The sequence below is a fragment of the Dasypus novemcinctus genome, chromosome 12, assembly GCF_030445035.2.
Source record: "Dasypus novemcinctus isolate mDasNov1 chromosome 12, mDasNov1.1.hap2, whole genome shotgun sequence".
NCBI classification, from domain to species: domain Eukaryota; kingdom Metazoa; phylum Chordata; class Mammalia; order Cingulata; family Dasypodidae; genus Dasypus; species Dasypus novemcinctus.
Genome location: NC_080684.1, coordinates 109754154 through 109779483, shown reverse-complemented (window position 1 = coordinate 109779483; position 25330 = coordinate 109754154). Strand labels below are relative to the sequence as shown.

At 61.8% G+C, this 25330-nt stretch overlaps 1 protein-coding gene across 2 annotated transcripts in view; it reads right to left on the bottom strand.

Annotated features, from left to right (window-relative positions):
* The window catches only part of TAFA5 (TAFA chemokine like family member 5), a 221186-nt gene that overhangs the window by 67776 nt on the left and 128080 nt on the right, over positions 1–25330 (bottom strand). For both annotated transcript variants that reach the window (XM_058308956.1, XM_058308957.1), the window contains exon 2: positions 12978–13127. In XM_058308956.1, coding sequence (XP_058164939.1) covers positions 12978–13127 — 150 coding nt within the window. The remainder of the gene's footprint in view (positions 1–12977; positions 13128–25330) is intronic.

The following is a 25330-nucleotide window of genomic DNA, read 5'->3' as shown; positions in this document are numbered from 1 at the left end:
CCTCAAAGACCTCTCAGAATCATTTCTCCTGGCACCTGCTGATGACCCTCAAGTGCTCATTAAAATGTGTGGGACGTGGGAGGCGAAGCTTGAAATAATGACCCAAGCATCTGGCCCGCAGGGCTAAGACACGGGAGTGGCAGGCAGCCCCCCGCTTGCGGCTGCTCCCCGACTCGGGCCCTGCGGGGGTCACCAGCTCCGCTCCACCCGGGCTGATGGAGAGCCCGCTCTGCTTAGGTGTCCTGGGGTATCGGGAGCATCTGTCTCAGCCAGAGCATGGGGCACTTTTCAGGAGATGCTTAGGTGGCTGAGTCCTTGCCCCAGGGAACCCCTCGCTAGCTGGGGACCAGGTGTGCTGTGAGAGCTGCTGGACCTCACACGAGAAGCAAGGGGAAGACGGCTGGCCAGGTGGGGCCAGGAAAGGGCCCGCGCACCGAGCGCCAGTGCCCGCCCTGTTTTATAATTTCCAGCGTACAGGTCTTGCACTGCACCTCCTTTGTTAGATTTATTCCTATGTATTTCACTTTTTTGATACTCCTATAAATGGAATTGCTTCCTTGATTTCATTTTGGACTTTTCTTTGCTATTGTTTAGACACACAGTTGATTTTTACATATTGATCTTGTATCCTATGGTCTTGCTGAATTCATTGATTAGCTCTTGGAGTTTTTTGGTAGACTAAGTAGTCTCTTTAAATAAGATCAATGCCATGTATGACTAGACAGTTTTACTTCTTTCCTTCCGATCTGAATGCTTCTCATTTCTTTTTCTTGCCCAATTGCCTCAGTTAGAGCCCCCAACACCACGCTGCATGGAAGTGTTGAGAGTGGACATCTGTCGGTCTTTCAAAGTAGACAGGCCAGCTGTGGGGCCTTCGAGGTCTGGTTTTATAGTTTGTCAAATGGGCTTTTCTGCATCTACTGATGTACCAGTGGGTTTTTTCCTTCATACTCTCCATGTGGTGCATTATCTTGACTGATTTTCATGTTGACTCAACTTTCTGTCCTTTGGATAAACCCCATGTGACCATGGTATATAATCTGTCTCCATTCAGTTTGCATCTCATCAGAGATGATAGCATTTCTAATCATAATGGATATGGTTCCATAGTTTCCTTTGCTTGTGATGTCTTCATCTGGTTTTGTTCTCAGAGTAATGCTGACTTCATAGGATGTTTGGAAGTGTTGCCTCCTCTTTTAATTTTGGAAGCATTTGGGAAGGATTGGTGCTAATTCTTCTTGAAACATTTGATAGAATTCAGCAGTGAAGCCATCTGGTCCTGGTATAAGTCTATTCATATTTTCCGTTTCTTCTTGAGTCAATTTTGGTAGTTGCTGATTTCTAGTCATTTGTCCATTTCCTCTGAGTTGATTTGTGGACAGGAACTGTTCATGGCACTGCCTTAGAATCCTTTCATTTCTCTAAGTTTGATAGCAAAGTCCACTTTACTTCCTGATTTTGTACTTTGAATCTTCTCTTTTTTCTTTTGGATTTAGATAAAGATTTGTCAATTTTGTTGATTGTCCTAAAAAATGAACTTTCGGTTTTATTGATTTTGTTTTCCTATTCTCCTTTTTCATTTATTTCCATTCTTGTCTTTATTATATTCTTCCTTGTTCTTGCTTTGGGTTTGGTTTGCTCTTGTTTTTCTAGTGTTTTAAGGTCAATAACATTGCTTGTAATATAATTTATTTTAACTGACAGTATATACAGCTTTATTTTAAAAAATAACTGTTTGTAGTAGTTTGATATTATTTATGAATTCCAAAAACAGATATTGGATTGTGTTTGTAAACTGATCTGTTCCTCTAGACATATTAGATTTATTAGGTCCAGAGGTTTCACTTTTAGTTTATTAAATCAAGATGAGGGCTTTTGTTTGACCACGTCGTTGGGGCATGCAGGGCTGAGTCCCTACCCTTTAGGTGGGATAAAACAGATTCTCACATGGAAGGAAACACAGAGAAGGAGAACGCAGAAGCACATTCGCAGCAAGAGAAAGTGCGTCATAGAGACGCCCTGGGAAGAGCGATGAGCCTGGCAGTCTCCAGCTGACCTTGTGGAGAGAGCAGAGCAGCTGAGCCCGGAAAGAAACAAGCCCGGGGAGAGAGACGAGCCTCGTACCAGCCTGCGACTGAGATGGGAGGAAGCGGGGACCACAGAGCCTGAAGAGGAAGAGGAAGGCTGAGCCCTCACAGACGTCACCCCCATCTTGCATCAGCACTGGCAACAGACTTTGAACCAGAAAGTACCTCTTGGAAACGGACTTGGCCCAGTGGTGAGGGCGTCCGTCTACCACATGGGAGGTCCGCAGTTCAAACCCCGGGCCTCCTTGACCCGTGTGGAGCTGGTCCACGCGCAGTGCTAATGTGCGTGAGGAGTACCGCGCCACTCAGGGGTGTCCCCCGCGTAAGGGAGTCCCACACGCAAGGAGTGCACCCATAAGGAGAGCCGCCCAGCGTGAAAGAAAGTGCAGCCTGCCCAGGAATGGCGCCACCCACACTTCCCGTGCCGCTGACGACAACAGAAGCGGACAAAGAAACAAGACGCAGCAAATAGACACAGAGAACAGACAACCGGGGCGGGGGAGTGGGGGATTTAAATAAATAAATAAATCTTTAAAGAAAAGAAAGTACCTCTTAGGGAACCCTGAGCTGGACTCTTTAGGGCCTGCTAACTGCAAGCTTCTACCCTAAATGCCTTCATAAAAGCCAACAGAGCCTGGTACTTTGCATTGGCACCCTTGGGCTGACGAATACTGTTTTTAATAGTAAACACATGAATTTCCTAAAAATTTAACACTCACGAGCAGGCTCTGGCACACGACGGGGATGGAATGAGCAGTCTAAAAAGCACTTCATGTCAGGTCACGTCAAGGAAGTCACCTTGTGGCTGAGGAGGCCACAGCTCGCTTCTCCCCAGACTTTGCACCGGCACCCAGTCCACACACGCTTCTAAATGTGTGTGTATTGATGCTCACTTTCCTGCGAACCAGAACATGTAAGTTTCCCAAAGTGTGGTGCCGCTGCCCCAGCTCAAACCCCTCTGCTTCACGCCCGTCCCCTTCCTCGCAGCTTGTGGGGGAGGGTCTGGGCCGTGCCAGTCACGGAGAGGCCACTCGGCCAGGCCTGCGAAGGGTCTTCCACAGAAAGACAGCAGGTAGGTATGCCCCCGCCTCGGGCACAGGGCTCAGGCCTCCAGGAAGCCTGCCTGGACTGCGGCTTCCACCTCCAGCCATGATCACTTCCCGGGCTCTGCCCTGCTCAGCCCTGGCCCTGCGGCCATCAGGCCTGGCCACCCGCTGGCCGTGCCCCTCTCTTATCCCATGCACCTGTCCAAGCAGCCCGCCCTCGGCACCCATGCACGGCTGTTCCGCTCGCCTGCTTCTCCCCTGCTGCCCACACATGGCCGCATCTGCCGCCCACGTCCATCAGGGGCCTTCTGCCGTACTCAGGGCAGGAGTGAGGTCCAGTTCCCCGCGAAACGCTCCCCTCCCAAGCCCGCCCGCTTTCCCCCACCACCCGGCGGTCATCGTGTTCAGCTGATGTCCCCTCCGGCTCAGAAATGACACGAGCCCGAAAGCGCCCTGTCGAGACCCCTGGGGTGGAGGGGGACCCAGGGGAAGGTGTGCTTGGCGGGAAGCCGAGGGGGCAGGGACAGTCCTGGGCAGCCCGGGGCCTGGGTCTCTCTGCGCCCGAGGCCATCTGTGGGCTGGCAGCAGGAGACCAGGCACGCTTGGTGCAGGGACGCTGCCCTGCCAGGGGTCGACAGCCCACCACTCTAGGGTCCCCGCTGCCCGTGGGCTGGCTGCCCCTGGGGTGAGGCTCCCGCGGAGGGGCTCACCTGGGACAGGTGTGCACTGCGGCCCGCCGTCCCCACACTGGGGTCTCAGAGCAGAGCGCTCTCACAGGGCTGGCACAGCTGTCCCAGCCGTGCCACGGCTGGAGTGGCTTTGAAACCATCCTCCCCAGCAGCTCCAGGGAAATGCCGGCTATCTACACGCTGCGCAGGGCCACGCTGTGTTCGCCTCTGCTCCCACTTTCCTTTCCTCCCAGAGATGGGGCCTTTCCGGGCATTCCAGGTGGAACGACACCTTCGGGAGGAAGGACACGCCCGGACCGTCCATCAGCTCTTGACCTGCCTCGAGCCACCGCCCGGCCACTGTGCCTTCCCGATGCCAAGAGGCCACAGGGCAGGCCTGGTGGCCCTGGACGAGCGGCCAGCGCAGGGCTTTCTCCGTCCAGCAGCGCTGAGCGGTGACGACACGCACGGTGCTCCCGAGCTGCTGGGAGCCCCGGGCCAGGCCTGGGCCACGTCCATATCCCCCCGAGCGTGGACTCAGGGAGAGCAGCTCCGGTCAGAGACCCTGGGCCTGCTTGCCCCCGGCGCTCGGGGCGGCGCGGGTGGGCGCCCACGGCTCTCCTCGTCCGGCCATGGCGCTGCAGTGGCAGAATGAGCCGCCACGATCGCCATGAGTGAGCAGAGACGTGGCATCCTGCCACCGCGCTCCCAGACTACCTGCAGGGAGCCCTGGATTCTGCAGCGGAGGCGTCGCGGCCCCACGGACCCCGCGGCGGTGGCAGGGGCGAGCGATGGGCTTGGAGAGCTGTGCCGGCAGGCCGGAGCCCAGTGGCTCACGGGGTGCCAAGAGTGGACGGCACCCCCCCAGTGCTAAGTCAGGAGTAGAAAGACCTCCAGCGATGACATCGTGTGGAAAACCAGCTCCCCGGGGCTGCCCAGACCACGCACTGCAGGGCGCAGGCCCCGAGCGGAGGGGCAGGGCCCGGGGCTGCCAGGACTCGGGGCTGGACGCTGAGATGTCGCTCCAGACTGGCCTGCAACCTCTGGAAGCTCCCAAAAACCTCCAGCAACTTGCTGAGCTGGCTAAACGCGGCCCGTGGTCTCTGCCTTCCCGGGTGGCGATGAGGACACATCCCGTGGGAGGGCCACACACCCGCCGGAAGGCAGCCGGGCTCCAGGTCCACTCAGCACGGCCCCTGGGGGAGCAGCGAGCGGCTAGAGCCAAAGGCCGGGGCCAGCCCAAGTGTCCATGTGGACAGCGGCCCTGCCAGCAGGGTGGCCCCACTCTCCTGCTCGAGGACGGTGGGGCATGGGGCGCTGGGAAGGACCCCTTGGCCAGGCAGGTGGAAGCCACACTCCCCTTACTCAGTCCACACCACGCTGTGCGGTATTCAGCAGACACGTCACACGTACACCTACACGACTCCATGAGAATAGTGTTTTCTGAATTTCAACTCAGGCTCGCAGACCCCTGGTTAGGAACCCCTGCCCTAGACCCTCCTCCTGGGCTGTGGGGTCTGTTGTGTGCCCCCTCTGCTACTGGGCAAGGGCTTGCCCGCGGCCCCGGACCAGCAGCTCCAGTCACCTGGTGGTCAGGGGACAGCCCGGGGACTCTGACGGCCAACGGGAGCCTGGCCTCCCCCACCTCACACTCACCTCGGAGTCACGGCTGGTGAGTGGGACCCTGGAAACGCAGCCAGGAGCAAAGAGGGGCCTGGGAGGGGTCAAGGCCGGCCCTTGGGGGCTGAGCCCCCAGTCCTTCACCCGTCCCCCCAGGCCTGTGTCCCAGTGCAGTTCTTGGGGTGACCCTGAGATCAACGTGCCTCCTCCCGACCGAGGTGGAGGAGCTTGTGTCTTGGCCTGGCCGGATCGAGTGTTCCAGAACCTTCTGGACAAACACAGGCAGGTCTCCTCTGCCAGGGCAGGGGGGCTGCGTGGAGGCGGCGTGGCTTCTTCCAGACCCTCCTCCCATTCTGGGCGCCGAGCGGCCATCCTTTCCCCACCCGGTCCTGCCTGGTCCAGCTCAGCCCCGTGGCCTCGGCTGACCACCCCACAGCGCTCGGCTCCTGGCATGCAGGGACACGTGTCGCTGACCCCTGCCTTGGTGGACACGGCGGGCGCCCTCCCTTCCTCCCGGCCCTCTTCCAGCCTCTGGGAGCCCCCAGCAGGAAGCCCCTGCCGGGCCCTGGGTGGACGAGGGCCCCTCTGCATCCTGCGGGTGTGTGCCACGCCGAGTCGTGACCACCCTTCTCACGTCCACTGTCCCCAAGCCCTCACGGGCAGCTCGAGCCCCCACGGCCTGCCTCGGGGAGAGGACAGGGGCTCAGAACGGCGTCCTCACCCTCCCACCCCATGCCTCCCCAGGAGCTGCTGGACACCCGCGGGCTCGGCTTCCACCCACACCCGACCCCACCCTGGACCCATCCCTGCGCCTTTCGAAGGCAGAGCCGGTGCCACTGCGGTCTCCTTGTCTCGGCACCTTCATGTCCCCGTATCTGTGAGGTCGTTCCCATGAGAAGCTGAGTGTTGTTCCCTGAGCAAGGAGATACCCAGAGCTCCGAGACGCTCCCAGATGGGGGCAGGGCCCGGTCCCGCCCCACGAGACCCATCTGGTGACGTCCCCCAGAGCGGGCTGAGCAGTGTGGGCCACCAGGCCGCCTGTCCTGCGCACGAAACAGTGGCACCCGGAGGGAAGAGAGGAGGCAGGTCCCTAACCCTGTCTGCAGGCCAGGCCAGGCACCGCCGAGGGATAAAGGAGGCCCGTCTTCACTTAAAAGTCCAGCACAGCCTAGTCCCATGCGCCCCGAGACCCCGCTATTAGGAAGGAACTGATAGGCTCAGCCGCTTATTCAACGGCAGTACAAGGACGTGACCAGGACGATGACGGTGGTGATGGCGATGATGATGGTGATGAGAGTGATGATGGTGATGATGATGAAGGTGATAGTGATGATGAAGGTGACAGTGGTGATGAGGGTGATGGTGGTGAAGGTGATAGTGATGATGGTGACGATGATGATGGTGATGAGAGTGGTGGTGATGATGATGAAGGTGATAGTGATGACGATGGTAATAGTGATGGTGATGATGATGAAGGTGATAGTGATGACGATGGTAATAGTGACGGTGATGATGACGATGATGGTGATGGTGATGATGGTGATGGTGATGATGGTGATGGTGATGACGATGGTAATAGTGATGGTGATGATGACGATGATGGTGATGGTGATGATGGTGATGGTGACGAGGATGCCGATGATAGTGACGATGATGGGTAGTGATGACGTGGTGGTGATAATAGTGATGATGGTGATGTGTAGTGATTATGCCGATGGTGCAATAAGGATGGTGATGCTGGCAGTGATGATAGTGATGATGATAGTGAGGCTGGTGGCAGTGGTGACGATGGTGGCGAGGGTGATGACGGGGATGTTGGTCAGGGAGGTGGTGACAATACTGACGATGGAGGTGATGGTGGAGATGGTGTAATGTGACGATGATGATGGCGATGACAGTGATGGTGGTGGCAATACTGACGGTGGTGGTGACGATGACGATGATGATGATGATGATGGTGGTGACAATACTGACGATGGTGATGAGGGGCGCGCGTGAGGCCTGGGAGCCGACAATGAGCTGTCAACAAGCCCATCTCACGGACACCTGCATTGGCCGTGCTGGGCAGGGCGTCATGACCACTTCCCGGGAGACGCGTTTGGGGCTTTCCCAGCCTGCTCTTCCAGGTGCAGCTCCATAGCAGAGGGCAGTCCGCAAAGCCACGGCAAAACCTGGCCTGCTGGCTACAGCTGCGCGGTCAAGAAGCCGCGGCCCCTGCACAAGTAGTGCCACGAGCAGAGTGCCTCAGACAAAGGCAGGGCCGGTGGGCTCACAGGGTGAGCGTGGGGCCAGGAGCCACAGCTTCCCAAGGCTGAGCTGGTCCCGCCTGTGTGGGGGGCTGTCCCCCCACATGGCGGTGGGGGGGTGCACCAGGCCAGCCAGCAGATCCCGGGTGCCGAAGCTCATCTGCGCACTTCTGAATTTGTGTCCTAACGGAAAGAGGCCTTGGCCGTGGCCTGTTCCGGCTACACAGCCCAGGTGGCCTTGGCCCCTCTCCCCTCCCCCATGCTGGGGGAAGGAAGGCCAGAGGCCCAGGTGGCTCCACAGGGCACAGGTCAGGCACCCCTGCCGCCTCGAGCCACTGAGCGGGGACGAGGACATTCCCAGAGGCAGAGCCTGCCTGGGGGCACCCAGCCCCGCTCCTCCGAGTCCCATTAGCCTGGAGGTGCGTCAGGGCAGGGCAAGCAGCAGGGTGAGTGGAGCCGGACGGACGCTGCGCCCTCCCCTTGCCCAGCAGGCACGGTGTGCCCCTTCTGCTTCCTTCCCTGCTCTGTAGAGCGTGGGACTCGGCCACAGAGCGTGGACTCACGGGGGCGATAGCAGGACAGACCATCACCCAGGGACGGGCACCTCCGAGCCTCCTGATGGGATGGACATGGCTCTGAGGCCTCTGGGTGTGGACACTGGGGCAGGCCTGAGGCGCAAGTGGGGACGGACGCGGAGGGGACGCAGGGCACCGCTAGGGTGGGTGATGGGTTGCTGGGCGGGGACAGCAGGAGCCCCCGGGGCCCCCATCCCACCCACAGGGCCTGGCCCCACACGGTCCACAGGGAGCAGACCACAGTGCCCGGCAGGACGGGCACCCGTGCCCCAGCCGCGGGGACGGTACCGTCAGGGGAAGGACCGACTCGGGGAGTGGAACAGCGCACGGTCTCATTTCAGCAGCGACCGTGGAGCCCGGCGCAAGCTGGGCCTCCTCTTCCCGCTGGAGCCGTGGCACATCCTGCCACGTCTTCAAAGCTCTTGAGAAACCAGCACTTCCCACAGGGCCAGGACCGCCTGGCAAGTCCACAGAGCTGGGGGCACAAGGCCGGGAGGCCCGGGAGGGCCCTCGACAAGGCCCGTGAGCTCTGCACCCCGCAGGGCCTGCAGGCGGGAGGCTCGGGGCGCAGCCGGTTCCAACGACGGGGCCTCAGCAGGAGGGCCGCCAGCACGTGCCCTCTGCCCTCCGCCTCTCGTGCCCACCCACCCATGGAGTCTGGGGGAGCCGACGTGGCCAGCGAGGCTGCAGGTGGCCCAGGCCCCCTGGAAAGGGCCCGCACCCCGGAAGCACAGGCAGGGACTCGGCAAGGCGAGTGGCTCGAGGGGCCGATGGCAGCCCGTGGCCTGCGGCCTTAGTTACAGGGGACAGCAGACGCGCAGCCCTCTGCGAGGCGGGAGAGAGGTACGCGCCCGGGAGCCCACGCCGACGTGCCTGGGAAGTGCCCTCGCCCCCTCCGACCCCGCCAGCCGGCCCTGAGTCTCACTCCCAGCAGCGCCGGGGGCTCCCTCTGTCCGGCCCCCTGCACTGCGGGCCGTTCCCCTCCGGCCCCCGCGCAGGATCCTGACGGCCACCCAGCATCGGCGCCAGGCCTGGCTGAGGCCGTCGGCGACGCAGGACAAGCGGGAGGCGTGGCCCGCAGTGCCCGGCGCCTCCTGAAGTGCCGCCTGTGTGCGCGGCCCCGCCCTGCGCCTCGGGGCCCCCCTGCACCCGGGCAGGGCTTCTCTCGTCTCCTGACTGCTTGGATGCGACCTGGACACAGACCCCCACCTTCCCCCGGGACCCCGCTTTCTGGAGTGAAGCCATCCGAAGGTAAGTTTCGTTGCTGCCATTTGTAAGAGTGCTAAACTGCGGGACATGTGGCTGGGGTGCTGCAGACCCTTTTTTCCTGGAGATCTGCGAGCTCCTGCTGGGGGGCAGCTCACCAGACACACTTCAGGCTCAGGAACGAGAGCAGGGACTGAAGGTCCAAAGCTCCCCTCACCTCCAGCATCTCCTTTTGTGAAGAGACGCTTCTCTAGTGAGCTCTTCTTCATCCCTCAATACCCTAGCCAACTGCCCCCTTGGTGATGCAGTCTTGCCAATGCCCCAGGTTGGAACAGGAAGGTGAGAGGAACTGTGGGGTCTCCCAGTCCCTGCCCCATCTCACCGTCACCCACAGCACTGCACAACACTGGGTGTTATGAGTGTGCAGCGTCAATCTCCCCTCCCCTTAACCTCACCCTCATCCACAAGACTACACCTTTGAACGAACGAGTGCGCGATGAATGAAAAATTAAGAAACCGATTCATAACCAAACAACAAGTGGGCACTCACCGGTCGGCTCTAGGATTTGAAGTCCCCGTGCTCCCAGAGCACAAGGTCAGCATAATCCTTCCCGATTTACACTCTGCTCGCGTAAAATCCCAACCCAACCGATAGAGCACACGAGTTTCCTCTTTAGCAGATACAATTCACATGTGAGCAAACTGATTATGCACACGGAGAAAGAAAATAGAAAAGCAAAAATTAAATTAGATGGCAGCCCAGAAAATGCCCACTGTGCAAAAGCGCAGGCGAACTAGTTTGTTTGGCCTCCCGTGAAAATGGCGATATTTTAATTTGGGTCCCTGGGACCTGGCTTTCGAGGCGCCAGGAGGCTCCCCGCAAAGGGGAGAGGAAGGTTTCACACGAGCAGCTCCGGATTCAATTAGTAATCAATTCTGACCCCAACTGTCCCGTAGGCACCGGCGCTAATGAGAAAGAGGACGCGACGCTGGCGACGCGCGCGGACGGGCTCGGCGCCTCTCTCGGCCTGGGGAGGAATCAATCAATGTCAGCCGGGAAGGCGCGGGGCGCCCCGTGTGTGCCTGGTGCGACTCCAGGCAGCGGGTGAGGGTGGCGTGCTCAGGGGCGTTAATCCAGATGGCTGGGGGTCGAGGCGGTGGCCCCGGTGGCCCAAATCTGCCCAGGAAGGAGGTGTGGCAGAACGGGGCTGCGCGGACGGGGGGCCTGGGACGGGGGCGAGCAGCCAGGGCAGTGCGTGGGGCGGCACCGACAGACGGCTCCAGGAAGGACAGACGAGGAGCTTTTTAAATGGCCCCACCCGTCCACCTCGCTGGTCGCCTCCAGGCCCGCGCCGCCACCCCCTGCCTGGCTGTCCGATGCCCCGAAGGCTGCCGAAAGGCGCCCTGGCTGGCAGCAGGAGGGCGGCGGGCTGCGGTCCCGGGAGGGGGCCTGGGGGCAGCTGAGCGCCCTTGGGCTGCCCCAGGCTGCAGGTGGAAGTCCCTCCTGCGCCAGGAGCTCAGCAGAGCCGTGCATGCGGGTGTGGCCCCCGGCCGGGGGGCTGCTCCTGCGGCCAAGAGCCAAGGGCCCCGCACGGCCTCTCCCCTTTGCTGCTGGAGAAAGCCTCGGGGCTCCCTGCCCTGGGGGAGACCCGCTGCCCGGCCACGCCCCTGGTCAGTCCCCTGGGTCACACTCCTTGGTGATGACAGAGACACTCAGCGACCCAATCACCCTGTCACCCCGACCGCCAGGCTGCCAGCAGCGGCTGGCCCCTGCCTGGGGGCCTTTCTGACATGGGGACATGTGGCCATGCTGGGACCTGCTCGTTAAGACTCCCCGCCTGCGCGGACAGCAGCTCCTTTGTCCTCAATGCGCAGAGCAGCGTCGCCTGAGCTTTCTAGCTTGGAGCCTTCCAGAAGCCTCAGCCCTGGGCCCAGCATTTCTCACGTCGTCCTCACAGCTCCCCTGCGCAGCAGGCCCCAGGATTACTGCAACCCGCAGTGAGGAGCTGGCAGGCGAGGCCGCCGCTCGTGGGGGCAGCGCGGGCGGGGAGGGGGCACGTCCTGTCTTTGGCCCTGGCTGGCCCCTCCCTCTCTGGGGGCAGAGAGCCAATAACAGAGGGCCTGGGGTCCCACGTGCCCGCCTGTGCCGTGCTCCCCGGATACACCCTGGCCCTGTGCCCGGAGACTCATAGAGGCTGAGGCTCGTCGGAGGCACCGGGGGCTGTGGGCCGGGGGGGCAGGCAAGGCCGGAGCCCACAGCCCGCGCGGCGCTGGACGTCCAGGGCGGGAGAGGAACGTGGCCCCTAGGGGCTGCCAGGCCGCCTGCCCCCGCCCGCTCCACAGCGGCCGTGTGGGGCACTCATGGAGCCAGTGTCCGCCTCTGCCCGGCCCTGCTCAGAGGCTCCCCCGCCCCGCGCAGACCCAGCCCACAGCAGGCTCCCGTTTTCTTCATCGCAGCCAAGTCTACTCAGGGTCGCCTGGCCTCTCCCCCCAGTCCCTGCAGGGGACTCAGCCCCACACCCCAGGAGCGCCTGCCCTGGCCTTGTGGGCACCGTGCTGGGATCCAGCCTCACCTCCACTCCAGCGTGGGGTCCCCGGGCTCAGCCTCCACGGCCTGGAGGAGCCCCTGCCCCCAGGTCCCAGCCGGCACTGGCCCCAGGACTCTGGACCGGCCCCCAGCCCAGCTGGGGCTGCCAGAAACTGCCCTGAACTCACCTTGGCCACGGGGAGCCCCTGCCGCTTGGGACGCCCCAGTCTCAGCCTCAAATGGACAATCGCGGCCTCAGACAAGGCCACGTTGTACCACACACACGCCCGCCACGGACAGGCCCCAGGTCAGCAGCCGCGGCAGCAGGGAGGGCCCTGCCGTCCCCAGAGGCCCCTGGCTGTTCTGTTTTGGGAAGCGATCCCGGAACGGGCCACTCGCGCCGCCTGCTCTGGTCACCAATGCCCGGGACCCAAACGGGGCACGGCTCACTGGGCACGCGCCACCCACCACCATCCTCGGGTCGTGGGGGCAGGGGCCTCCGGGCCAAGCTGGGCACACAGGCACCTGATGCACCAGCAGACGGGGAGGGGGACGTGCCAGCCCCTCACCAGGGACTCAGCCCAGAAGCCACACGTCAGAGGACAAGCCACCACCCAGCGACACCCCGTGTCGCTGCCTGCCCCGCCCCTCTGCTGCCACGGCTCCCTCCCTCCTCTGCGCCAGCGACGCCAGTGGGCCGCAGCCTCCAATCAACCCAGGAAAACGCCACTGGGGACCCTTGCCTGGGCAAGCCCCGGGGACCCCAGCTCCCTCCACCCCGCTGCACCCCAAAATGACATCCATGTCAGCAACCGCCCCTCGGCCAGGCCTAAAGCTCCGCTGCCCATGAACAGCCGCGATGCAGGTGCCTGGTCCAGGCTGTGACTGTGCAGCTGGGCACAGACGCGAGCGGCCAAGGCCCGCGGGGAATCTTCCAGGCTGGGGGGGGGGCGGTGACTGCTGGCCCGGGCCACGGCGGCCGCTGCCGCGCTGAGCTCTTACCGTCCACGCAGGCGGGCCGGGCCCTCGTGGTGCCAGCGATCTGGCCCTTGCGGCAGGCGCAGCGAGCCGTCTGCCGCGCGATCGTCCTCCGTGGCTGGCTGCTGTCCCGGTCCAGGGTGACGATCTCACAGGTGCCGGCCGCCAGCTGACCTGGAAGAGAGGAGCAGAGGGCTCAGCGTCTTAGGCACCTGCGCCGGTGCTCTCCACCGTCCACCACAGGACCGTGGCGGGCACCCGCCAGGCGCACACCCAGCAGGGCACCTCGGCGGATCCGGCGGGGGGACACGCTATCCGCACAAAATGACCGACCGCCAGCAGAAAATGTGAGGAAGGCGGGTTAGGCCTCGAGTGGAAAATGGACAGGTGCGCCGGAAAGAGACTGAGGGCGACCTGACAAGTGGGCGCTATTCCACGCTCTGGATCGGAGGGCAACACCGTGACGCTGCCAACAGCACCCAAGGCTAGTTGCAGAGTCGACGCAACCCCAGTCAGAATTCCTACAACCTTCGTCACAGAAATGGAAAAGCCGATCGTCTAATTCTTACAGGAGGGAAAGGGGCTCGAATAGCCACACCCACCCTGAGAAAGAACCAGTCAGGGGACCAGACGTCCTGACTTCAGAACATACTAGGACGCTATGCTCATCAGCATCGTGTGGCGCCAGGAGGACCGACATAAAAGACCAGCGGGCGGGGACTGAGAATCAACCCCCTCCAGGCCAGTCCACTCTGACGGGCGATTCAAGCTCATCCAGAGGGAAAGGACACAGCTTGCAATGAGTGCTTCGGGGAAACTGGACATTCACGTGCAAAGGAAAGAAAGGGGGCCCCGACCTCACTCCAGAGATGAAAAGCAACTCAAAATAGATCAAAGACCTACACGGAGAAGCTAAAGCCATAAAACTCTTAGAGAAAAACATAGGGAAATAGCTGCACAAACTCGTATTGGGCTATGGGTTCTTAGACTTTAAACCGAAAGCATAAGCAACAAAAGAAAAATAGATAAACTGAACTTCATGAAAATTAAAAAATATTTGCATACCAAATATCTGTGTTATCAAGAAAGTGAAGAGATAACCTATAGAATGTGAGAAGATATTTAAAAACCATATATCTGATATGGATTTACTGTCCAAACAATATAGAGAACTCCTAAAACTCAGCAACGAAGAGAAACAAAAAATGTTTTAAAAAATGGGCAAAAGGTTGAATAGACATTTCTCAAAGAGCTCAACGTTATCAGCCGTAAGGAGAAGGTGAATTAATGCACCCTGAGGTGCCAAGGCACACCCACTAGGAGCGACTTTTACTAAAATCACACAAACAAGAAAAATGGTAAAAAGCAGCCTTGATGAGGATGTGGAGAAGCAGGGGGAATGTCAAATGGGGCGGCCACTGTAGAAATCTGTTTGTCGGCAACTCAAAAAGTTAAGCATAGAACTACTAATACCATACGATCTGGCAACCCCATTACCGGGTAGAGACCCCGAAGACTTGAAGGCAGGACTTGAACAGGTGTTTGCACACCAGTGTTCACAGCCGCCTTATTCACAAGGGCCAAAAGGTGGAAGCAACCCAAGTGTCCACCCACTGATGAACGGACAAGCAAATCGTGGCCTGACCACAGGATGGGACTTACTCAGCCGTGAAGAGAAGGCCGCTGCCCTGTGCCACTGCAGGGAGCACCTCGGAAGCATCATGCGGAGTCAAGGCAGACACACAGGGGCACAGGGGTGTCCACTTACATGACCCAGCTAGAAGAGGCAAGCGCATGGAGACCGAGGTGGAGGCTACCAGGGCTGGGCGGGGGCGGGGGTCCAGGGGACGGGGCAGCTTTCTGTTGGGTGCTGGAAGGCCCCTAATGGATGAAGGAGAAGGTGGCCCAACATCACGAATGGGATTAACCCCGGATGGAGCGGTGGGGAGTGTCAGAGATGGGCCAGCTCACGGCGTTTGCACGTTCCTACAATTTACAATAATGAGCAATAAAGAGTCAATGACTACTGAAGGAATACAGGACCTGCATGGGACCTCGTAAAGGAGGGGAGGCCCAAAAGCAGGTCATTGGGACATAAGGGAAAGTTAGACTACGGACTGTCACCTCTGTAGAAAGGCTGAATTTCTTGAGCTTGGTAACTGCAGTTAATGTGCTTGCATAAGTGAAGGTCCTTGTTCTTAGGAAACGGACATCAAGTGCCAGGTGCTCAGAGGCACGATGTGTACAACCTACACTCAACGCTCAGAAAACTGCAGCTCAGTGGACAGTGCGTGGGCAGTGGAGGGATGGACGACGGGCAGGCAGGCGGACGGTGGAAGGGGGGGCGGGAAGGCAAGGAGAGCAGGCGTACGCTGTTAGAATCTGTGAACCTGGGATCTGGGAGGGGGAATTCTGCAGCTGCGTTTTGTGTTACTAGGGCAACTGTCCTGTAAGTTTAAAATCATTTTTAAAAAAGCTTTAAGGGAACAAAAAACAGTGAGCGCTTGGGCCAGGCAACGGCCTCTCCTGTCCGCCCCCTGGATTCCGGCCTCCGGCCTCGGCAGGCAGGAAATGAAAGGCAGCCCGTCTTGGTCACACAGGAAATGAAAGGCCCACCCCGAGGCAGCGCCACATCTGCCACCCTGCACGCAGCGGGCAGCAGCCAAGGGAGCCCTGTGATGCACGCAGTGGGCAGCAGCCACAGAAGCCCTGCACTGCACACAGCGGGCGTCGGCTGTGGGGGCCCTGCCCTGCGCACAGCCAGGGCACTCTGCTTCGAACCGAGCAGGGCCTGTGGCCTCCGCCCTGTGCCAGCTGTTGGACTGTCCGACATTGTGGCATTGTAGCCCCGTGTGGTACAGAACCGAGACGGGCAGGGGTGCTGGTGGCCCCCGACGGTGACCGGGCCAGCAGCTGCGTTCCTCCCCCCAGGCAGGCACCTGTGCACACACAGCCACGTGCACACGTGTGCATGAGACAAAGTGCACAGATGAGGCACGCTCACATGCACACCTGCACACACGACACACCTGCATGCACACATGTGTACACAGACATGAGGTGCACACACACAAGCACGGCATGTGAACTGCACAATGCACACATGTCCTGCACACCACTACCGCGAGGCCCACGCAGGCCCACATGCGCACACAGGCATGCACGTGGATGTGGCCCCCGCTCTGTGGGGCAGACACCAGGGACACGGGTCAGGTGACAAGTGGGGCCCAGCAGGCACGGCTGCCGGTGCACAAGGAGCTGCTCACTTCTCGTACGGGTGCCGCCTACCCATGTTTCACCGACTTTGCTCCTAAATGCCACAGAGAAAGCCCCCTCTCCGAGCTGCCGGGGGTCCGGCATTCTGTCGGGGAATGGTCAAGTCCAAGGAAATCTTGGCCTCACGCAAGCCCGAGGACTCAGGACGTCACTGCCGGCGCACTGCCGCTCACCCGCCTCTCACCTGCACTGACAGCGGCCTGCGTGGGACGGAGGGCACGGGGGTCACCAGCCCCCCACGGGGGTAGACTCCGTGCCTCGGCCCACTGGCCGCTGCCTGGCGTTCGGTCCTACCTCTGATGGCACAGGGCGTCTAGGCATTCTGGGGGACCCGAGGGGCCACGGCCGGCTCGATGGCCACGGCCTCCCAGCCGGTGCTGACACTGACGCCCACACGGGGCCACTCCCCGGCTCTCTCATTTGTTCAGCAAATACCGAGCGTGGCCTGCGGCTGTCCACTGTGGCCTGGGGACCACAGAGGAACCACCAGACGGGCTTCCACCCTGGGGGGATCGGTCTACTTGGGGTGATGCACTCCTGCCAGCTGCAGGGCACTGCGGCCTTGGGCCATGATAAGCAGCAGGGGACGGGGCAGCAGGCAGAGGCAGGAGGGGATGGGGCAGTGGGGACAGGGCAGCTGTCAGGGGCAGCATGGTCACTGCTTCCCAGAAGCCTGCTGATGGCGAGTTCTGACGTGTGCTGCTGTCACCACCAAAGCCGCGTCCAGCTTTAGTGGCAAAGCAAACAAACCAGCGGGACTGTGTCCGGGCTAAGGGGAGAGGACGCTTCCCACCCTGAAGGCTGAGGGGAGTGCACCTCTGTCCCAGCTGACGCCCCGGAGCACCCCAAGGGCACTGGGGTGATGTGATGCACATTTTTAGCTTTGTGGGTGTAAGCAGGCACGGCCACCTCCCTCCGGCCACGGCCACCTCCACTCCCCACGGCCACCTCCCAGCCCACAGGCCACGGCCACCTCCCTCCCCGCAGGTCACCCCTCCCTGACGTCCACTGCCACCCAGCACTGCGTGGTCAGCAGCGCCCAGATGGGGTCTACAGGGCAGGCCCTTGGAGCCGTCTGCCCTCAGCAGCTGCTCTCAAGAGTGTGGTGGGGCCCAGCGCTGCAATGGGCCCGAGAAGCCCTGGTCACTCAGGGACCAGCCAGCCACCCCCAACCCCTCACGCGTCAGTGGGCACGCCATCCAGCCGCAGGGCCCGCCTGGCCCCGGCGAGGTGCCGGACCCCCAGCCCGTGTCCTCGAGGAAGGCAGAAGGGGCCAGGCCACCGCAGGGAACGGAGGCAGCTCTGGAGGCCTGGTCACCCCTCAGGAGCCCCCAGGCCAGATGTGGCAGCGGCTCCGCCGTGCCCCAGCCACGGCCCTGGGCAGTGCCCCGCGGACGGGCCGGCACGGAGACGAGGGGCAATGCTCCCGGGCGCTGGAGATTACCTGGGGAGGGGCAGGGGCGCGCTCAGCCGGGCCTGGGACTGGCGACCCCTCGCCGCGCATCTTGGTACCCAATGCCTGGGTGCGGGCCCCACTTGCCACGCCCCTGGGAGAGTTCAGCAATTGATTCGTGAACTGCCCCCGTGTTTTAACCCACAGATCAAATACTTCCCAGTTCACTAACTTATTAATGTGATGCCCCAGTCCATTCACCTACAAATGGGATGTTTCCCGCTTACTGATTTATTAATGAAATGTCTATGGCTTATGAATTTATTAATGCAATGCTCCCCACTGCACTAACTTATTAATAAGTGCCCCCACGTTAACTTAGTAATGGAACATTACTCCGGCTTATTACCCTGTTAATGAAATGTCTCCCAGTTTATTCTTCTATTGATGGGGCCCTCCTCAACTTATTAACTTCTTACGAGCTCACAGGACGTCCAGGACAGGCTGGGAACCTGGGCGCCGGCCCCTCTCCGTGACTGCCCCTTCCCTTTGCACCTGCTCAGTCCCCTTACTGCTTTGGCGTTGGCACTTGCATTCTGCCCGAGCCCCCCTTCTCCTCCAGGCACCGCCCAAGGCCCCGGCCACCCTCCGGACCTCCCGGGGCCCTTCCCAGCTCGCACTGCACTGGGAGCCTGGCCCCCTCCCCTGCCAGCCAGGGGGGCTCAGGGTGTGCAGAGCTATTGCCCGGAGGGAGCAAGTTGGGGCAGAGAGCCCCTGTACCGACGCCAGAACTGCCCCTGGATTCTGGGGTTCCCCATTCACCTTAGCTCCAGAGCTGCCCCTGGATTCTGGGGTTCCCTACTCACCCCAGCTCCAGGGCTGCCCCTGGATTCTGGAGTCTCCCTGCTTCACCCCAGCTCCAAAGCTGTTTCTGGATTCTGGGTTCTACCCCTCACCCTAACTCTGGAGTTGCACCTAGATCCTGGGTTCCAGTCCCATTCACCCCCTCTTCATCCCAGCTTCAGAGCTGCCCCTGGATTCTGGGATCCTCCGTTCACCCCAGCTCCAGAGTTGTCCCTGGATTCTGGGGCTCCTTCTCACCCCAGCTCTGGAGCTACCCTTGGATTCTGGGGTCCCCTGCTTCGCCCCAGCTCCCAAGCTGCCCTTGGATTCTCCCCGCCTTCACCCCAGCTCCAGAGCTGCCCCTGGATTCTGAGGACTCCCTCACACTCTCCACCCAGCTCTGTCCTGGACCGTGGGTGTGCAGTCCTGTCATGCTGTTGCTTGTGCACAGCAGACTCTCCTGGAAGGGCTCAAAGGCCAGGTGCAAGGTTCCTGGAAGCCGACGGCGCAATGGAGGTCAAGGACAAGGGGACAGGGGGGTAGGTCAGCAGACATGCCTGAAATAGAGGTGCTGAGAAACCTGAGACGGACGGGGCTGTGGAGGACGGACGGACGCCCGAGACACTGGCAAGGGCTCTAACGGGGAGGCCGTTTTTTTTCCGGAAGGTCAGGCAGCAGAATCCTGGGATCAGATGCCAAACGGGAGCTCAGCCCCAGCGTCCTGGAGACAAAGAGAGGCACGGAGCCTGCCGGGGGGGCGTCCCCGTGCCCGGCTAGGACGACTCCTGTTTCGCTGCTGTCCTTGGAGCAACGCTGTATCACTTAGCCAAAGGGGTGCTGACGCACAATACCAGAAATCTGCTGGGCGTTACTTATTTGGGGTAGGAGCTTACAGACACCAGGCCACAAAGCACAAGCTACTTCCCTCACCAAAGTCTATCTGGAGCAGATGGCTGCCGACATCCGCGAGGGCTCAGGCTTCCTGGGTTCCTGCGCTCCTGGGGCTTGCTTCTCTCTGGCTTCAAGGTTCCTTTCTTCCCAGGGCTTGCTTCTTCCTGGGTTCAGGTCCTCTCTTCCTGGGGCTTGCTTCTCTTTCCTCTGTGTGCTGACTTCCCCGGGGCTCCAGCTTAAATCTTCAGCATCAAACTCCAACAGCAGAGACCCCCAACTCTGTCCTTTGCCATGCTTTTGATCTGTGAGTCCCCACCCACCAAGGGGCAGGGACTCAACGCCCTAATCATAACCCAATCATGCCCAGGTAGAGATCAGATTACAAGCATAATCCAATATTTCTTTTGGGAATTCATCAGTTATATCAAACTGCTACAAACGCCGAGTGAGCCAGCTGGTGGTGTCCCGGTAAACGTGGGGACCCCTTGTCAGCCGGCCTTAGGCCCAGCCCTCCGCTAGGAGCTCACCGGATCCACCACGGACACGACCGATGGCACATTCAAGGCGCCCAGCCCACTGTGCCTGCCCTGGACCGGGGCGTGCAGCCCGTGGCCCTGGAACTCCCTGTCCATCCACGAGACTGACGTCCATGCCCACTGGGCTCTCAGGCCACAGTGCAGCTCCCGTCTTAGTCCGACGTCCCAGCCTCTGTCCCTGAGTGCAGATGTGCGTTCTGCCCGTTGTGTGGCTGCGTGGGGTGTGGTCAGGAATCCGCCACGTCTGCTCGGCCCGGGAGCTGCTCTGGCCCTCGCCGGCTTGTCTGCGGCCCCCACGGCCTCCTACGCTTCCCAGCAGGCCTGGCTCCCCACTGCCCCAGATTCCTTTGTCTCCCTTGAGGCTTGCCAGAGTCCCATCCCGGCATGTTCCAGAAGGTGCCGGAAACCCAGCCGCCAAGGCCACCACAGGTCCCTCCGGGACCAGGGCCATCTCCCACCCAGAAGTCGCTGGAGGGTGGGTGAGCGGTGGCAGGCGTTTGCACACGCGTGCGCACGCAAAAGGGGAGGGCGGGCCCAGGGCTAAGAGGATAGGAGTTTCCTAATTAGCGAAGCAGCAACAGTCACTTCCCAAAAATCGGATGGCGCAGGGAGAGATTGCAAAGAGAGCAGCACAGCCAGATGCCCACTGCCTGCCACGCCCCGGAGACCCTTATTTAGGCTCTGGGAGCACGTGGCTGTGGGCGGGGGAAACGCGTCCTCCCAGAGCCACTCCCCTCCCCTGGAGGCTCAGGGTGAGCACCCATGGGACGGCCTGCCCAGCCGCGCCCGCCAGCAGGGCACTATCAGCTCCCGCCCCCACCGCTGGAAGGGGCGCAGGGTGCTCCGGCTTTCGTGTGAACAATCGTGGATTTAGAGGAGCTCTGGGACCTACTCAAGGTCAGAGCAGGATTTGAGTAGGGGTCTCCTGCCCCAGGCTGGTGGGACAGAGGGGTGACGTCTGAGGCACGTGGTGGGGGGGGCCCCGCTTGCCAGGATCCCCGCCCATGAGGGCGCACTGCACGCTGGGGCCCCCGTCCACCCGGCTTGCCTGCCTCCTCAGGACCCCTCCCCTTCCTGCATGAAAGCACAGCGTCCCCCTGCCGCCCTGGCTGGCCCCCTCCCGACGGGGGACGAGGAGACGTGCCTATAGGAAGCTCCACCTTGGACAAGTCCCTCGTGGCGGCTGGGAAGCAGGTTCTGTCTTCAGGAGACCCCTGGCTGCAGCAGGTGTCGCAAGAGATGCTGCTGGGCATGGCCAGGCATCTGGGCGCCCCCGCAGCAGGGCGAGCGCTCACGTGCCGGAAGCGCTTGGGTGCAAATGCCCGTCGTGTAGACGAGCGCTTCTCCGTCACCCCGGGCCCTGGGGGGACACTCACCCCCACGAGGCGGAAACCCACAGGATGCAGAGGGGCAGCGGGGCGCTGCGCAGGAAGGGCAGGCGTCCATCCCGGGTGCAAGGAGGGGCTGAGACCCCGCTCTCCAAAGCAGGGGCCGCGGGGCTGTGCGGTCAGCTTGCGCCTAAGGGGCCGGCTCGGGGCCACACTCGCACGCAATGAAACGCGCCCGCTACGGGCGCGCACGATGCTCCTGAGTGTTTTACCCACGGAAGCAGCGTGCCACGAGAGAACGTTTTCTTCACCCCTCCACGTCCCCATGGCAGCCTTTCCCCTACCCCCCGGCTCCTGGGGGCCCCGATCAGATCTCAAGGCTGGCGGGAACCCAAGGGCCACAAAAGGCCTGCGCTGGGAGCGGCGTGCGACATGGCCCTCACTGGCCCCTGCGCGTGGCCGGGCCGCCTCCTGGCAGCTCGGGAAAAGCTGCGCCTGGTTGACGTTGTTTTAAAGTCGTTCTTACAGCGCTCTGTGAGCTTGAGGGGAGACTCGAGAGTCTTCCTCTCGTGGGGCTGCGTGGTGCGCGTGTGACCCAGTCATCAAGTGACAGGCAGCGCAGCGTGGGCTTGGTAAGGGCTCCGTGGTTTTCACCTGACTGGCAAAGGGGGCCGGGGAGCAAAAACGCTTAAGAGCCCCTATTTTAGAGCAGGAGTCGTGCTCAGGAAGATGCCCCCGCTGCACAGACGCCTGCCGAGGCCTCTCCCTGCCCCGGAGATGCCCACCCGGTGCCCCTGTGGTCCAGCGCCCCTGTCCCAGCCCAGCTCCCGCCCTGCGTGCCCCAGGGGTGGCCGCACAGGATGACGGGACAAATGCAGCCCGCCCGGAGAGGCAGGCCGGGGGAGGGGCTCCCGAGCACAGGGAGGCAGAGAGGGGTCCTGGGGGGCCTCCCGTGGACTCTGCCGAGGCCCCCAACTGTGGGGGCTGACCCCACCCCCACGCACAGGCAAGGTATCCCCACTGGCCTGGGACACTGAGGGCAGGCGGAAGAGGGCGTGGGTAACCCCACGTTTGCGGAGTGACGCGACGGCCAGGACGAGGCAAGGTCCCACGTGGGGTCTCCACACCCTGCCCCGCCCCCGCCCCAATACCTGGGGGGTTCGGGGGGGGGAGCCACTGCTTGCCGCGGGGAGGGGCAGGCTCAGGGTGGGAGGGGTCTGCTGGGCTGGGTGGGCACCGGGGCCCCCTTAGGACAGAGGGGAGGCTGCGGAAAGCGCCCTCAGCCACGGGGTCCCTCTGCTGCGCGTGGGCAACGCCCCTTCCCGAGGCTTCCGAGGTGAGCAGGGGGCCGCCGGGGCGGATGGACCCGGGGGCGACGCTGGGCTTTGCGTCGAGACGTCAAGAAGCCACGTGCCCTGGGACACCAAGGGGACAGTGCAGGGAAGGCCGAGGGCGGGGACGGGTCAGCCACATGGAAACGCTTCCCGGAAACGCTCCCGCCCGGCGCGCCCTTGCTCAGGCCCGGCCTGGACCACACCCCTCCCGGCCCCACCTTGCAGGTGGCCTCCCCGCCCTCAGCCCGTCCGGTCAGCTTCGCCCTGATGGCCACGACGACCTCAGGGTCGGTGCTGGCTGTACTTCCAAAGCCAGACACCACGAGGGGCGCTGTGGCCACGTGGGTGGGGCAGCACCGCTGGAGGGGCTGACGCAGACGGGGCGGGGCGGGGGGGGGCCGAGCTCGTGGGGTGAGCAGGGGCTGGGGTCCTGCACTCCCTGGTCACACAAACACGTGCACACATGCCTGCACTTACATGTACACACTCACACATGCACACACTCATCTGCACACACGTGCAGCCATGTGCAGACATGCACACACTTGTGCGCACCCCCCACTCTCATAAGCACACACATGTAAACACTCAACCCTGCACACACATGGGTGTACACGCACAACCATATACGGTTACACACATGCCTGTGAGCACACCCACCCCGATTCACATGTATGCATAGCTGCACACAATCACATATACATGCCTGGGCACACTCACTCGTGCAAACACACATGCACCCACTTGTGTGCATACACACCTGTTTACACACTCAGGTGTACACTGCCATGCACCAATACGTGTATATGCAGCTGTGCACATTCACTCATGTACACACATTCACATGTGTGTACACACCTGTTTAAACACTGACAAGTGTACAACTTGTGTGCACACAAATACCTGTGCACTTAACACAGTTGTGCACACTCACACATGTGCACATGTGCCAGTCTGCATGGAATGTTCCACTCTAAGGTGTAAAGCAAGCGCAGCAGGGCCAAGAGGTGTGAGGTGGTGAAGCGCCGCCCCCTGCGCCGCAGCGCCGCCGTAAGAGGCGTCCGTTCGGCGTCCGCGGGGCTGAAGCACCGGCCAGCTGGCGCGAGGCCAGTGGACCAGGCCGGGTGGGGCCTGAGGTCACGGGGCTGGGCCGGAGCCCCCGTAGATGGTGCTGGAGAGCCCGGGGCACGGAGCCCCTCCGCTGACAGCCAGGCCTTCCCGCCCACCGGCCTCCCCCGCAGCTGTCGAGGCGTCGGCGTCGCGCTGCACCACATGGCAGGCGGCTGACGGTCACTCTTATCCCCCGTCATACGGACGTTTACATGAGGATTAACGAGAACACAGGGAGACGCTCTCGGACATCCCAAGCCCACGGCCTCGGTGATGAGCTGGGTGGAAAGGACGTCGCTACTAAGCCCCGAATCTGAGTTCTCCATCACAGGTCTACGCAGCGAGAGGATTAAATGGCCAGCGGTGCTAAGTCCAGCCCGCCCCCCAGAAGGGACGTGGCGACCAGGCAGGGTTATCCTGTGGGCCGGGAGGGGCCGAGATGGTGGTGCCTCGCGAGCGCGGGGTCCACCGGGTGCCCTGGCCCCTCCACTGGGCCCCGTTGGGTCCCGAGACAGGAGCCAGTGCAGCTCTACAGCACGACCACGCCGGGCCCCGGGCCACGGTTCCCCGCCACCCTCGTGAGCCCGGGGGGCCAGCTTGTCCCCTGGCCCAGGACCTCCAGGTGGCAGCCTGGATCCCTGCCTCCCGCGAATCCGGTGCCTGGCAAACCAGGGCTGTGCTCACGCAGCGATCCCAGCGCAGGACGCGCTGGCAGGACCCAGGTGCAGGAGGGGGCCCACCTCGGGCAGATGGAAGGTGCCGGGCCACGGCCGCCGCTCGCTCCCGCCCGCCCGCTAGCGGAGCCTGGTCCACTCTCCACTGTGAAGAATGCGCCGACAAGCGCCCGCCCTGCAAAGTAGCCCGAGTTCTCCATGGCTGTTCCCACTCACGTAACCGAGAGATAGATGAAGGGTTTTCCCGCAACGTCGTACATCTCCTCGTGAACACGTCTCAGAAACTGGCCCTTGGCCGAATCCCGGTGCCCTGCGACCAGCTGACCCCGGCCCTTCCGCCTGCACCATCCTGTCCAGTGCAGCCCATGGGTCCCCCGTGTCCACTTTCTCCAACAAGGTGGACACCCCCCTGAGCTGCCCACAGGCCCCGGAGCCACGGAGACGGCGCTGAGTCTAGGGTGGAGAGGGCAGGGGGCGGGGGCGGGGTCTCACTGCAGGAGGCCTAGGGTGGCCAGAGCACCCTTCCTGAAGTTGCCACACCCTCACCAACAGCACCTGGGGCACCGCGTCTGCTGTGGCCTCTGTCATGGCCCTGTGCAGTCGTGGACAGCGTGGGGGGGGACTCCACGGGGTGGTGCTCGGGCTCTGCCAGGGAGGGTGCGAAGCACCCCAGCATTTAACAGCTCGGAGAGGGGCCTGGGCTAAGGATCCTGGCGCCAACTGGCTCCTGACAGGGGCTTTGGGGCCGAGAGCTGAGTGACTCTGATCCAGATGAGAGGAGGCAGAGAGGGACACGAGAAAGAAAGGAGAGCGGCCGTGGCCGTGGCAGGGCTGCTGGGGGTACAGTTTCGTCTGGCTTCGTTCTGTGCCCTCTGCCCCACCCTTGTCCCCGGGGCTGTGCAGAAAGTGGACCCAGGTCAGCTGATGCACATGGCACATATGGGGAGCTGCCATGGGCTGGAGGTGCGCCGAAGGTGGCCGGGGGCTGGCCC